This window comes from Herpailurus yagouaroundi, unplaced genomic scaffold, assembly GCF_014898765.1.
Source record: "Herpailurus yagouaroundi ecotype Mexico unplaced genomic scaffold, PumYag 134107, whole genome shotgun sequence".
NCBI classification, from domain to species: Eukaryota; Metazoa; Chordata; class Mammalia; order Carnivora; family Felidae; genus Herpailurus; species Herpailurus yagouaroundi.
In genome coordinates this window covers 6,101-18,655 of record NW_024422178.1, presented here as the reverse complement: position 1 = coordinate 18,655, position 12,555 = coordinate 6,101, and the positions used below count along the sequence as shown (strand labels likewise).

At 38.3% G+C, this 12,555-nt stretch overlaps 1 protein-coding gene across 1 annotated transcript; it reads left to right on the top strand.

Annotated features, from left to right (window-relative positions):
* Positions 1-3,082: 3,082 nt before the first annotated feature.
* Positions 3,083-12,101, top strand: LOC121026553 (membrane cofactor protein-like; the record flags this gene model as incomplete). The annotated part of the gene is made up of 6 exons (XM_040469370.1): positions 3,083-3,178; positions 3,963-4,072; positions 5,916-6,095; positions 6,425-6,524; positions 11,004-11,089; positions 11,904-12,101. Coding segments are annotated over exons 1-6 (688 nt in total), but the record flags the coding sequence as incomplete, so codon positions are not given.
* Between the last annotated feature and the right edge of the window lie 454 nt (positions 12,102-12,555).

Below are 12,555 nucleotides of genomic sequence, written 5' to 3'. Positions count from 1 at the left end.
TGTGTAGGCAGACAGTGTTGTGCCCGGAAGCTCACCACCTCAGAGGTAGTTAGTTGCCAGCTGCACGAGATGGCAGAAGGGAACATTTGTCCAGTTTCGGGACCAGTCTCATTCTTCTCCAAAGGGTCTGCTGGTTTGTATAAAACCCACTATCTCCTGTTGTGGGTCATATCGTTAGGTCTTTTCTTTCTCTCTAATTAAAGAAGCCAAGATCTATAAGTGCTTAGATGCTAGTTTCTTAGTTTCTTTACTCTACGTATTGTAATACCCAGAGGACAGTCCTTCTGGTCAGTTGCTAGGTTACAGAATACTGGGAGATAGGCAACAGAAGAAATGATGTGGCCAGATCTTTCTCCAGTGCTTAAAGCTTAAAGATGGTTAGTTTCAGTGTCAGATGCCTGACAGCGTATTCTTCCCCATGGTGTTCTGTTTGACACCAGTGGTCCTTTGTTTTGAGTGCCATGTTGTTTTGCCTCGCTACTCTGAGGGACATGCTGTGCTTGGTGTTGTGGCTGCATGGATGAATAGAGCCAGCCATGGGAACTGTTAAACACAAAAACATGTGACAGTGACTTGAGAGGTCCATGCAAAGGACGGTGCAAGGGAAGGGGAAGGGGCCCTGCCTCCCCGGGGAAGTGGAAAACGCTTGCTGGAGGAACAGTTGAGTGGATCCAGTGTAAGGAGACGAGAGTTGAACAGGGCTTGCGGGTGAGCAGGTAGGAAGGGTGTTCAGAGCAGAGGGAACGGTGTGATCAGAGGCTTAGCGATGTGACATGGCTTAGGGCATCCATGGACTGTGGAGCTACACGATGTGGCAGCAGGAGGACACAGAGGCGAGAGAAAGACAGAGGACTGGATCACGGAGCAGATCACTGTGAAAGCAACAGGATACTCAAGAATGAACAATCACCATCATTAAAATTCAGACATGATGTTAGCATCTGTCCTTTTAGGGCAGCTTGAGCCCTTTTGTTTGACTTGGCACATGGCAAATCTAAACCAGAGTTACTTTAATTTCTCTAGACTCAGTAGAAGATCATTTCTTGAGGACCACATTGTAGATTGTTGGTGTAAGTGCGGGAGGGTTTCAGATGAATGTGGTGGGAAGAAGTGTTGGCAGTGGAACCATGGTGCCTCGCTGCTGGAATATTTTTGGGGGTAATTTACTTAATCCCCTTGCCTCAGTTTGCTCATGTTATGGGGTGGGGTGGGGAGAGGGTGGATAGAACCCAACTCATTGGATGCATATGAAGATTGTTAGTTAAAATGCTCTTAAAATAATGGTTGCACAAGTAGTGTTGAATGTTTGCAATTTCTAAAATTATTAGTGTCACCACTGTTGTTTGAGAAAACAGGATACAGAATCCTTCATTACTATACTTTGGGAGAAAACAAAATCCCCAGTGTTTGGAGTTCACCTTCTGTAATGTCAAAATACTGTTTCTAATAATAGCTGTAAGGGAGAAAGCGTTCATAATAAAACAAGAAAGCATAGATAGATTGACATGAAAGAAATTAAATACTCTGACAAGGGGAAATAGTTGTCATTAAACTGAAGGAAAAAGTTTGAAGACAGGCATAAAACAGCAGAGAAAAAAAAAAAAACTATAATTTGCCGCTATCTCCGGAAGAAGTTAGCTGAGCAGAAAAGAATTTGAGTTTTGATCTGAGAGCGTATGGAACTGATGACAGTGCTCATTCAGCTCTGGCACTTGGCATTGGAAGTGCAGTGATGAATCACACATGGTCCTCAGAAGGTGACTGTCTCATAGGGAGTATGAACAATAAAGACTAACACTTTGAAGTGTTCTCTGGAAGAGGTAAATGGGACATCATGAGGATACCTAACCCAGTTTTTCGATGAGAGATGTCAAGAGCCTTAAGAAGTGGCATCTCAGCGGAAGCTGAGGGATTAGTGGGCGGGAGGGACTTGGAGTCTCTCTGGTCGAAAAGTTAAATGATGCATGGGAGGTCTGGAGTGCTGGTGGCATTCAGAAATGCTAGTGGCAATGTAGATAAGACAGGGTGGTGATTTGAGCTCAAAGGAAAGGCAGAATTAGGGAGATGGAACAGGAATTTCAGTTGTGAAAACCCTCTATCTTGTTTGCTGGGCATACATGAGGCTGAAGAGTCAAGAGGCCACACTCTGCCTTCATAATGTTATTTGAGATAGCTTGACACTTTCCAAGTGGAGCGTGTGGGGATTGAACCAAAGACAAGTTCATCTGCCTGATATGCAGCAAAGCCCAGCACAAAGCTATCGGATATGCAGCGAAGAAAGTTTATTTGAGAGGCAACCCAAGGAGGCGATGGGAGAACAAGCCCCAAAGCCCCCTCTCTGAGGGAGGCAAGAACAAGTTTTTTTTCTTTAATAATCATAGGGTTGGGATTATATACATATTGATAAAACAGTGGGGAAACTTACAACTAATCATGAGGAGAGGTAGAGCATGTGCATTCAGTGACCACAAGCATATATCCCACGTTCCTTTTGGGGTGGATACTTAGCATCAGAAGGAGGCAAAATTTAGCACCCCGGCCTCATGCAGTTATCTTAGGACAAGGAGAAGGGGCTATGGGTCTGCTCTGAGAACCAGTATAACCTGAATTGGGTCTTGGACTCCTTATCTCGGGTAAGGAACGTATGGCCTTGCTTGTTCATCCATTGACCTTGAAACCAGGCTGCTGCAGAAAAATCTTCTGAGTTTTTTTAGTAGGGTCTGAAAAGAAACAGTAGCTGATCAGGGAGAAACAGTTCTCTGGAAGGAAAAAAAAAAGGTTTAAGCTTTGTGCTAGTTTCAACCTCATTAAGCCGATGGGGTACAGTTTCAGGGAGGCAACTGAATATATGCAGTAGGCTCCCTGGCTAGAGATAGAGGATCTCCCTGGCAGACCAGGATATGGGAGGCAGGTCTTCTCAGTGCTAATGAAGTCATGAGAGTATGCACACTCACCCCCAGAAGGATCTACAGGATGAAGTAACAAGAGTTCCTACAGTAACCCGTCGGGAACATCACATCACTTCTCTGCCTAATTAGATATAATTAGGCAGAGAAGGAAAGGTAGCCAGAGGACAAGCTGAAAACCAGGGTGGTTTGCTATCCTGGAAAGCAAGGAGAGAGCTTTTTGGGCAGGAGACAGCTAAGAGTCATCAATGGCTACACATGTTATACACAGGGTAACTGACATCACTGAGGAAGAAACTGTTAAGATGAATTTACCAAGAAGAGAGCCACCTAATGACTTTGAATAATTTAAGTGATTTTTATAGACTCAGAAGGGAGTGGAAAGTGAGATTACAATTGACAGGGGTAGATGCCACAGTCTGTGTTTTAAGGAAGCAAAGAAAACTAGGTTGTGTAGACGCACGAGATGTAGCGGGTAGGTCAGGTTTCACTGAGATTACAGTTTTGGTCAGAGACCATGATTTTCTGAAGGTAGCGTTTTGGGTGGAGCTGTGGGTGGGTGCTGCTGTCTGGGAGTTATTTTAATTGTTGCAAGGTTAGGGAGTGCTTGCACGATTGTTGCAAGTGTAGAGGTGAACAGTTGTCTTGATCCATAGTAGAGCACTATTTCACTTTCCTGAAACTCCTTTGGAACATTGGGGAATTTTCTGTATACTGCCTATGGTATTATATAATGGCATCTATTGTTAAAGTATAGCATTGCCGGGTATTAGTAATTACATGTAAACTATCTAGAACAAACTAAGCCAAGATACTCTTTTTCTGGAGCTGGAAATATTTAGTTTCAAAATCCCCATAGGAAAAAAATGCTGAGCAATAGAAGTCTGATTATAAGAGGTATAAAGCTTGTAATCAGTCAACTGGTTGCCAAACTAAATTATAAAATCTGCATGTTGTTGAAAGCATGTCTTTTATAGTGCATGTTAGGAGGAAGAAATACTTCAACTTAGTTGAATAAGTTAAACAATCCAGTTGATTATTTCTTTTTCCATACAGATCACTGTCTATGAAGGTCATATTTGGAATTCTATCTTCTTTATCTGCTTTCAAGATAGTTACTGAAATTGAATGCATAAAACAGGAATACTTGTATAATTTAATCAGGGGTATGCTGTTACTTAATCTTTTTCTTGGTGGTTCCAGGATTTCTAATGATGTTATATATTTGTATCTACAATGGAATTATGTAGCATTTTTAGCTTTTTTTTTTTTCCTATTGTAAAATGACTCAGGGTATTCAGTGCATGTAACGTCATTAATACAACTCTATATTAGTCCTCTTTTTAGACAATGCTTTTAATTACTATGATTTTTTGTTTGCTTTTTGCTTTTGCTCTAATTTGGACAGTTGATTGAGGAACATTCACTTATCTTGGTCAGCAGAGTGGAAATGTTAAAAACAAAACAAAACATATTGCCAGTAGGTGGATTTGAGGACATGATGTAAAGGAAATGTTGGACGGTGTTTATAGATAAATTTTAGAATTTAGGAATATGGTGTAAAAGGAGAGTAATATTTCACTTGAGTAGAGTTCTCTTGACCAGTCTCTTAATCTGAAGTAAGACGGGGATCCAGGGAGTAAGAAAGAAAAGTTTCCTCAGGGATCAAAGTAGATCTATCTCCTTTGTCCTTAGGTCCTCACCCTTACAGGAGAGGCCTCCATGTTCTTTTAGCCCTTTAGGATTTTACTGGATGTGTCTCCATCGTGTTGTTTTACATAATTGTTCTGACAGATCTGTTTGGTTTTCAAGCTCATGGTTAATTAAAAAGGAAGAGGAGTTGCTGAAGTAGAAATGACACTATTCTAGGGGGAAAAATCTCCCCTCCACTCCCCTCAAAATTCTAAAAGCATAGCAACATCATAGCTTTTCTGTAAGTGGATATTGGATAAACAGCCCAGACAGCTACCTCAGGGAGTTTCTGAAGGAATGTGTGATCCACTGATCAGTAGAGGAAGATGAACTTTTATTTGACATAATGCCCTAAAACGCAACATTTTTTTTTTCCATGTAGGGCTTTTCAGAGTAGTAAATTTTGATATTTAAGTGACATCTTTTCACTTATGAAAAGCTCAGTTCACTAACATGAAATGAAGCCTTATATTTTGAAAGACTTTAATGCATATTTATTTTGAGCTATGAAATACGTAATGCTTATTTAATAATCACTTGTTACTATGTCACTTCTTAAGCATCCACTGGGTACAGAGTATACTAGAAAAAGAAGACGTAAGTTGCCTGACTGCTAGGAACTCTCCTTCTGAGAGAGACTGAACCTGAAGTGACAGGTTATCATTAGTTTGTTTCAGATCATGGGAGAGTAATCAGAGCAGAGTGCTATATGCTGTAGAAGGCTTCTTAGAGGAGGAGCGAGGTTTTTTTTTTTAATTTTTTTTTAACGTTTATTTATTTTTGAGACAGAGAGAGACAGAGCATGAACGGGGGAGGGTCAGAGAGAGAGAGAGGAAGGCACAGAATCTGAAACAGGCTCCAGGCTCTGAGCGGTCAGCACAGAGCCCGATGCAGGGCTTGAACTCACAAACCGTGAGATCATGACCTGAGCCGAAGTCGGCCGCTTAACCGACTGAGCCACCCAGGCGCCCCAAGGAAGAGCGAGTTTTGAAATGAATTTAGATAAAAGTGGGGAAGGTTGCCTATCTGTATATATTTTAGGAACATGAACATTAATTTTGTCTTTTCAGTTTTATTGTTGAATGTAAATTCAGCTTGTTCCCCATCAAATCAAAAGCTAATAGGCGGTTATTTAACGCAAACAAGGCACACATCTTACATACTCCCACTAAGTGGGTAAAAGCATGGAAGAATCATTAAAATCTTGCAAAGATCTTTCCCTTTTTTATTCTATTACCTACCTGCTGCCAGACCAGAGCCTTGGCTGGTGAAAGAGATAAATACTTCATTTTCATATTCTCGTTGTCTTATCACTAGATGCCTGTGGTGAACCACCCAAATTCGAAACTATGAAGCTCAAGGGTAAACCTAAAAAATATTATGAGGTTGGGGAGAAAATATATTATGAGTGTCTTCCAGGACGCATTACTGTGTTTCCCGTCATGGCTTATTGTGAGCAGAATCACTCGTGGTTCCCTCTCCAAGAAGCTTGTATGAGTAAGTAAACAAAACAACGTATATGTATATATATTGTTTTCTCTAGAGATTTTTACAAATATTAGGGTCCATTTTCCACTACCGCAATTTTTCTCATGTGAAAAATTAGTTTCAGATAGCAATATTTTTTCCAGAATTTGATAAATCTCCAGGGGATCTTTTACTTGGCAATAATTGTTTACCTGGTTGAATGTGAATTTTTAAGTTTGCATAACAGCTAGGTATAGAAAATAATATTGCGTTAGTTGCAGAGAGTCGTGCAGAATTTTGACCTTGATTTAAATCTGTTCTGAAATTGGCATTAAAGTTTTTTTTCAATCTTATTTCAGAAAAAGAATGCGGTAGGCTAGCACTTCAACATGGTGAAGTTGTTGCCCCAAATAAAACCTTTTCGTTTGATCACGAAGCTCACTTTTATTGTGATGAGGGGTAAGTTGCTCCTTAGAGAAAATCAGGTGAATGTCACTAATTCCATTTTTGTTTTGTTTCCCAAGTGTTCCCATAAAGTTTAGTTCATTAATTTGTATGTGACGACTCACACTTATAGCCAAACAACTCTTGGGCTTTTTATGGAGACTGAAAAGATGCATAATTAATTCAAAGAAATTTATATTGAAGTGAAGCAAAATTGTCTAATACTATACCTAATAATAAGTTTATTGTAAGCACCAAAAATGTAGTAATCATGGTGACTTTATTCTTGACAAAGTATATCCTATTTAAAATGCCAACTCTCAGGTTTGAAGGAGGACGTACAGAGATGTTGTGTTCTTAAAGTCCTCTATTTCTTTCTTTACTTACATTGTCTGCTTGTTCTATCCATTATTGTGGATTGGGTAGTGAGGCTTCCAACTACTGTTGTAGAAATGCCTATTATGTAGAAATGTGTATTTTTTTGTCCAATTCTGTCAGTTTTTGCTTCAGATGTTTTGACGGTCTGCATCAGGTGGCATAAATGTTTACAATTGTGACATCTTCTTGTTGCATGAACCCTTATTAATTAGTAACATATAATATCCTTTGTCTCTGGTAACCTTTTTTAATTTAAAGTCTACTTGGTGTGATATTAGTATAGCCAACCATACTCTCTTTTGGTTACTATTTGCTGAAATATCTTATTTAGTCCATTTACTTTCAGCCTGTTTTCATCTTTGGATCTCAAGTGAGTCTCTTATACATAGCATATGGTGGGATCATGTGTTTTTATCTATTCTACCAATCTCTGTCTTTTGATTGGAGAGTTTTAGTCCACTTAAATTTGAAGTAATTATGGATAAGGAGAGGAATTACTTCTGTCATTGTGCTATTTGTTTTCAGTATGCCTTATAGCTTGTTTTGGCCCTCGTCTCCTACATTACTGTCTTCTTTGTTTATTTGACTTTTTCTGGTAAACTGTTCTTATTCTTTTCTCATTTCCTTTTGTCTATATCCTATGGCTGTTTTTTTGTGGTTACCATGGAGATTACATTTAACATCCTAAAGTTAAAACACTCTAATTTGAATTTATACCAGTTTAACTTCATAACATACAAAAACTTTTATCCTTTATAACTCCATCCCCACCCCATTTGGTTGTTTATTACACAAAAGTACATCTTTATACATCATGTTTGCCATAACATAAACTAATAGTTCTTATAAATTAGTCCTTTCAGTTATGTAGAAAACAAGATTTGGTGTTAAAAACAAAGTTACAGTAATACTATGTTTTACACTGATTGTTTCTTTTTTTTCTTTTAAATGCACTAGTCTCTTAAGTTATAAAGAAAATAAAAATTGCAACTATAAGCCATTGTTACAATAATACAAGCTGTAATAATTTCCCATGTATTTACCTTTAGTGTGATATTTATCTCTCCTATGGCTCAAAGATACTTTCTAGTATCCCTTCATTTCATCTTGCAGGACTCCCCTGAGAATTTATTTCTTGCAGGGAATGTCTAGTGGTCACTAACTCCTTCAGCTTTTGCGTATCTATCAAGTCTTAGTTTCTCCTTCACTTTTTTTTTTCAGAAATACACATTTAAGCTTTATTTTTTTTTAATATGAAATTTATTGTGAAATTGGTTTCTGTACAATACCCAGTACTCTTCCCAACATCCCCTTCACTTTTGAAAGACAGCTTTGCTGGATAGAGAATTCTTGCTTGACAGTTTTTTTTTCTTCTAGCACTTTTTGAGTATATTGTCCCACTGTCTTCTGGCCACCAAAGCTTCTGATAAGAAATCTGCTGATAGTCTTATTAAGGATCCCTTGTATGATGACTCACTTCTGTTGTCCTTCTTTTGAAGATTCTCTCTTTGTCTTGTCTTTTGAAAGTTTGAGTGTTATGTGTCTTAGTTACTCTTTGAGTTCACTTTACCTGGAGGTTTTTGAGCTTCTTGGATGTTTATATTTATGTCTCTTTTTCTTTAATTTTATTTATTTATTTTGAAAGACAGAGAGAGAGAGAGAGAGAGAGAGAGAGAGAGAGAATATGTGTGCTAGAACAGGGGAGGGGCAATAAGAAAGAGAATCCCAAGGGCTTCATGCTGTCAGCCCAGAGCCCGACATAGGGCTCAATCCCATGAACCATGAGATCATGACCTGAGCCAAAATCAAGAGTCGGAGGTTTAACTGACTGAGCCACCCAGGCGCCCCCAATATATTCATGTCTTTCATTAAATTTGGGAAGTTGTCAGCCATCACTTATTCAGATGTTCTCTCTGCCTCTGTCTGTCTCTCTTCTCCTTCTGAGACTCCCACAATATGTATGTTGGTCCACGTGATGGTGTCCCACGGATCCCATATGTTCTGCTCACTTTTCTTCACTCTTTTTTCTTTCTTTTCCTCAGACTCAATAATCCCCATTGTTCTGTCTCCATGTCCACTAGTTTCTCCTGCTGCTCAAATCTGCATTCAATTCCTCTAGTGAATTTTTCATATCCCAGTTATTTTAATGTTCCAGAGTTTATTTTTTATTTCTTTTTAGGGTTTCTGTCACCCCATTGACATTTCCATTTTGATCATGCACGATTTTCTTGACTTTCTCCAGTTCTTCCTTAGTTTTCTGAGCATGTAAAAATAGTTATTTTGAAGTCTTTGTCTAGTAAATCTTCCATCAGGTCTTTTGGGGGGACAGTTTTCGTTTATTTATTTTTTTCTTTTCAGTGTTCCAAACTCTCCTGTTTCTTTGTATATCTTGTGATTTTTTGTGGAATACTGGACATTTGAACCTAATAATGTGGGCACTCTGGAAACCAGATTCTTCCCTTTCCCCAGGGCCAGTTGTTTTATGTTATTGTTCATGTGTTGTTTTGTTTTGTTTTGCTTTGTTTTTGAATGTTGTACAACATCTCTGTTGAAGACCAGCCTGCAATTTAAACTGAAGGCCTTCTCAGTCTTTTCTCAGCCTTTCCCTGGCCATGCACATTCACTTTTTAACTTTATTCACATATTAAGATGTTTCTGAATAATCTTTAATGTCTGGCTCCTGAGAGGGGGAAAAACGAAAAATGATATGGGGATCAAAGAGCACTGGCTGTTTAAATCCCCTGGAAGTCACTTCAGCCAATAAGGAAGGGGCTTAAAAGAGTTAGGAGTAGATGTGACAGCTATGGCTGCCCACCTCATTGACTACATCTCTGTGACCAGAACCAGAATTCAGTGATAAGAGCACAGATCCCTGCTATTCAGAGGACGGGGCCCTTTTTGTCCACCCTTGATCCCCCAAACTGCTTCCAAGCTGCTCCAAGAATATGTGCACAGCTGCCTGCTGGGGGTGAGGGATGGGTACCTGACACCGTGCTAAGATGGAATCGACTGAAATCAATGGAGTTTACCTGTCCAAGTCTTTCCTGGGAAGCTGCAAGCCATCAACAGACTCCAGAGCTCCACAGTAGTCACCCTTGACAGATTCTGCCATTGCAGTTGTTGCCCAGTTGGGTAGACAGGTTCCTGGCACTTCCCACTCTGCCATTTTCCTGGAATTCTTCCCCAAAGACTCTAATATAGAGAAAAGGCAACCGCATCCATGTATCGACATTTTCACTGACTACTTTTTTCACTTGATCAAGAAAACATACTGGAATATCCAGTCAGAAGTTTTAGAGAGAGAGCCTGCTAGGCAGTTTGAGGGATGCCGAAAGTTTAAGATCTATTCTTCCCTCCAAGAAGTTATAGCCTTGTTGAGAAACACAATGTATACAGAGAGGTGTCAAAGCAAAATAATTAATGAGAAGTAGCAAATAAACAAAATTATTCATGATTGTTACAAAAAAGCCGAGCAGAAGAGAGTACTGTGAATTTAAATCATGAGAGAAAATTTCATTATGTAGTATTCCTGAGCTATTCCCAGAAAAATATTCTTACCTAAAAGTATTAAAGGGGCTGAAAACTACCCAGCACTCACTATGTACCAGATGCTAACTCATCTAATCCTTAAAACAATCCCATGGAATATTTACTATTATCCCCTTTTCATAGATGAGGAATCTGAGCAAGAGAAACATTAAAGGACTTGCCTGGGCTCAAACAGAAAGTGAGTCATGGAACTGGGACTCAGATCCAGGCAGGCAAGCTCTAGGGCCTAATGTCTCTACTCAGTTGCTTTTACTGAGAAGAATGGAGTGAGCACAGACATAGAAATGGATGTGCAATGTGGTTGCTGGAGACGACAGAGAGACCAGACTGACAGGTACGACAGAGTTATTTCAAAATCTTCTGGCTTTTGGTCAGTGAGCATTCACCTGTGGAAACTCTATTTCATTAAGTGCAGACATGGTTAGCGCTTTCACGGTATAATGTTGTTTAAGAAACTTCTCCCTCAAACTACTGTAGTGCAGAAACGCAACAGTATTGAAATTTTCATTATTATGCACATCTTGTTAACTAATAGAGAAAACAGTAAGTTTTTCTTTTCTCATTTAGTTATTACTTAGTTGGGCAACAAGTTATAGTTTGTAACCTTCGTGGAAATGACGTGTATTGGAGTGATAACCCCCCACAATGTAAAAGTAAGTAAATTTTCAGTTTAGAATTTACACTAGCAAGCCTCAGTCTTTTTTGACCTCATATCATATCCCCTTTAAGCTTTTAAATTGTCAAAGATCCCAAAGAGATTTTTTTTTTATGTGGGCTGTGTTTATTGATATGCATTATATTGGAAGAAAAACTGAGAAGTTAGGAAAATAATTATATATTCATTCCTGTTTAAGAACAGTAAGCTCAATACATGTTAATGTATGTAGCATATTTTTATGAAAAATAATTTTCTGAAACAAAGGCTGAAAATAATGCCTTTTTTTTTTACATTTTTGCAAATCTGTTTAATATCTGGCTTACAAAAGGACATCTGGATTCAGTCTGTTGTGAAAGCTCACAATTTGTAGCTTGGAAAATTTCACTGTACATTCATAAGGATGTAAAGAAAGACAATATCTTGGTATTATTGTGAATCACCCATTTAGCAAATGGGTATATTTAAATATTATAAAGAATTTCTCAAATAGCAGTGAATTTTATTTTTAATCACCAGCATTTTTTCTCATTACATTTTCAGTAATGAGACTAGAACGAAAGTTAGCATGGCCTTCTAAAGTAATAATAGGTTTTTCATAGAGGTATTTGCCAAAAAGAGTTTTGTTCTGAAAGTTCATTTGTTTATGGCTTGAATTGGGGATAATAATACATTTTCTCATAGAAGCCTAAATAAATAGCTTGTAGAAATCATGTTAATGAATTTACTGAAGGCAGTTCATAGGACTTTACAATGCTATCTTGACACTTTTCCTTTGGCCCTGTCTTGCCTCTTTGTATTTCCTTTTTAAGAGATTTACTGTCAACCGCCTGCAAAAATAAATAACGGAAAATACAGCAATAGCCACAGAGCTATATTTGAATATAATGAATTAATAACTTACAGTTGTAATCCTTCACAAGGATCAGACGAATTTTCACTTGTTGGAGACAGCAAACTTATTTGTGTTGGGAATAACAAGTGGAGTAGTGACCCTCCTCAGTGTAAAGGTAATGATGTTTCCATTTATTTCCTTCTTCATTTGTTAATTGTAAGTTTGGAAACAGTTTGTAAATGGTTTTATCTGTAAGTAAAGAAAACAGTCATATGTGCTTCCTCCTCCTGTTAAATTGACTCCCAACATAGATTAATATAGAGAAAGTCAAATCAGTTTTACAGAGCTACCCACCCCCCATTTCACACAATTCATAGAATTCTCAGAATTCTAGTTCACACATTGTGAACCACTGCGTATATGGCATGAGTTAGGAATTTTTGGCTTGAAAGAACTCAAAAATTCAACATATACTGTCTTAAAAATAAGAAATCTTTTCTTATATTACAAGATGTCTGAGAGTTCTGGCTGGACAGTAAATTATAAAAGACTAACCCTGTCACAGCCAAGATTGATAAGTTCTGTACAAAACATATTTAAAAAACGGGATCGCCTGGGTGGCTCAGTCG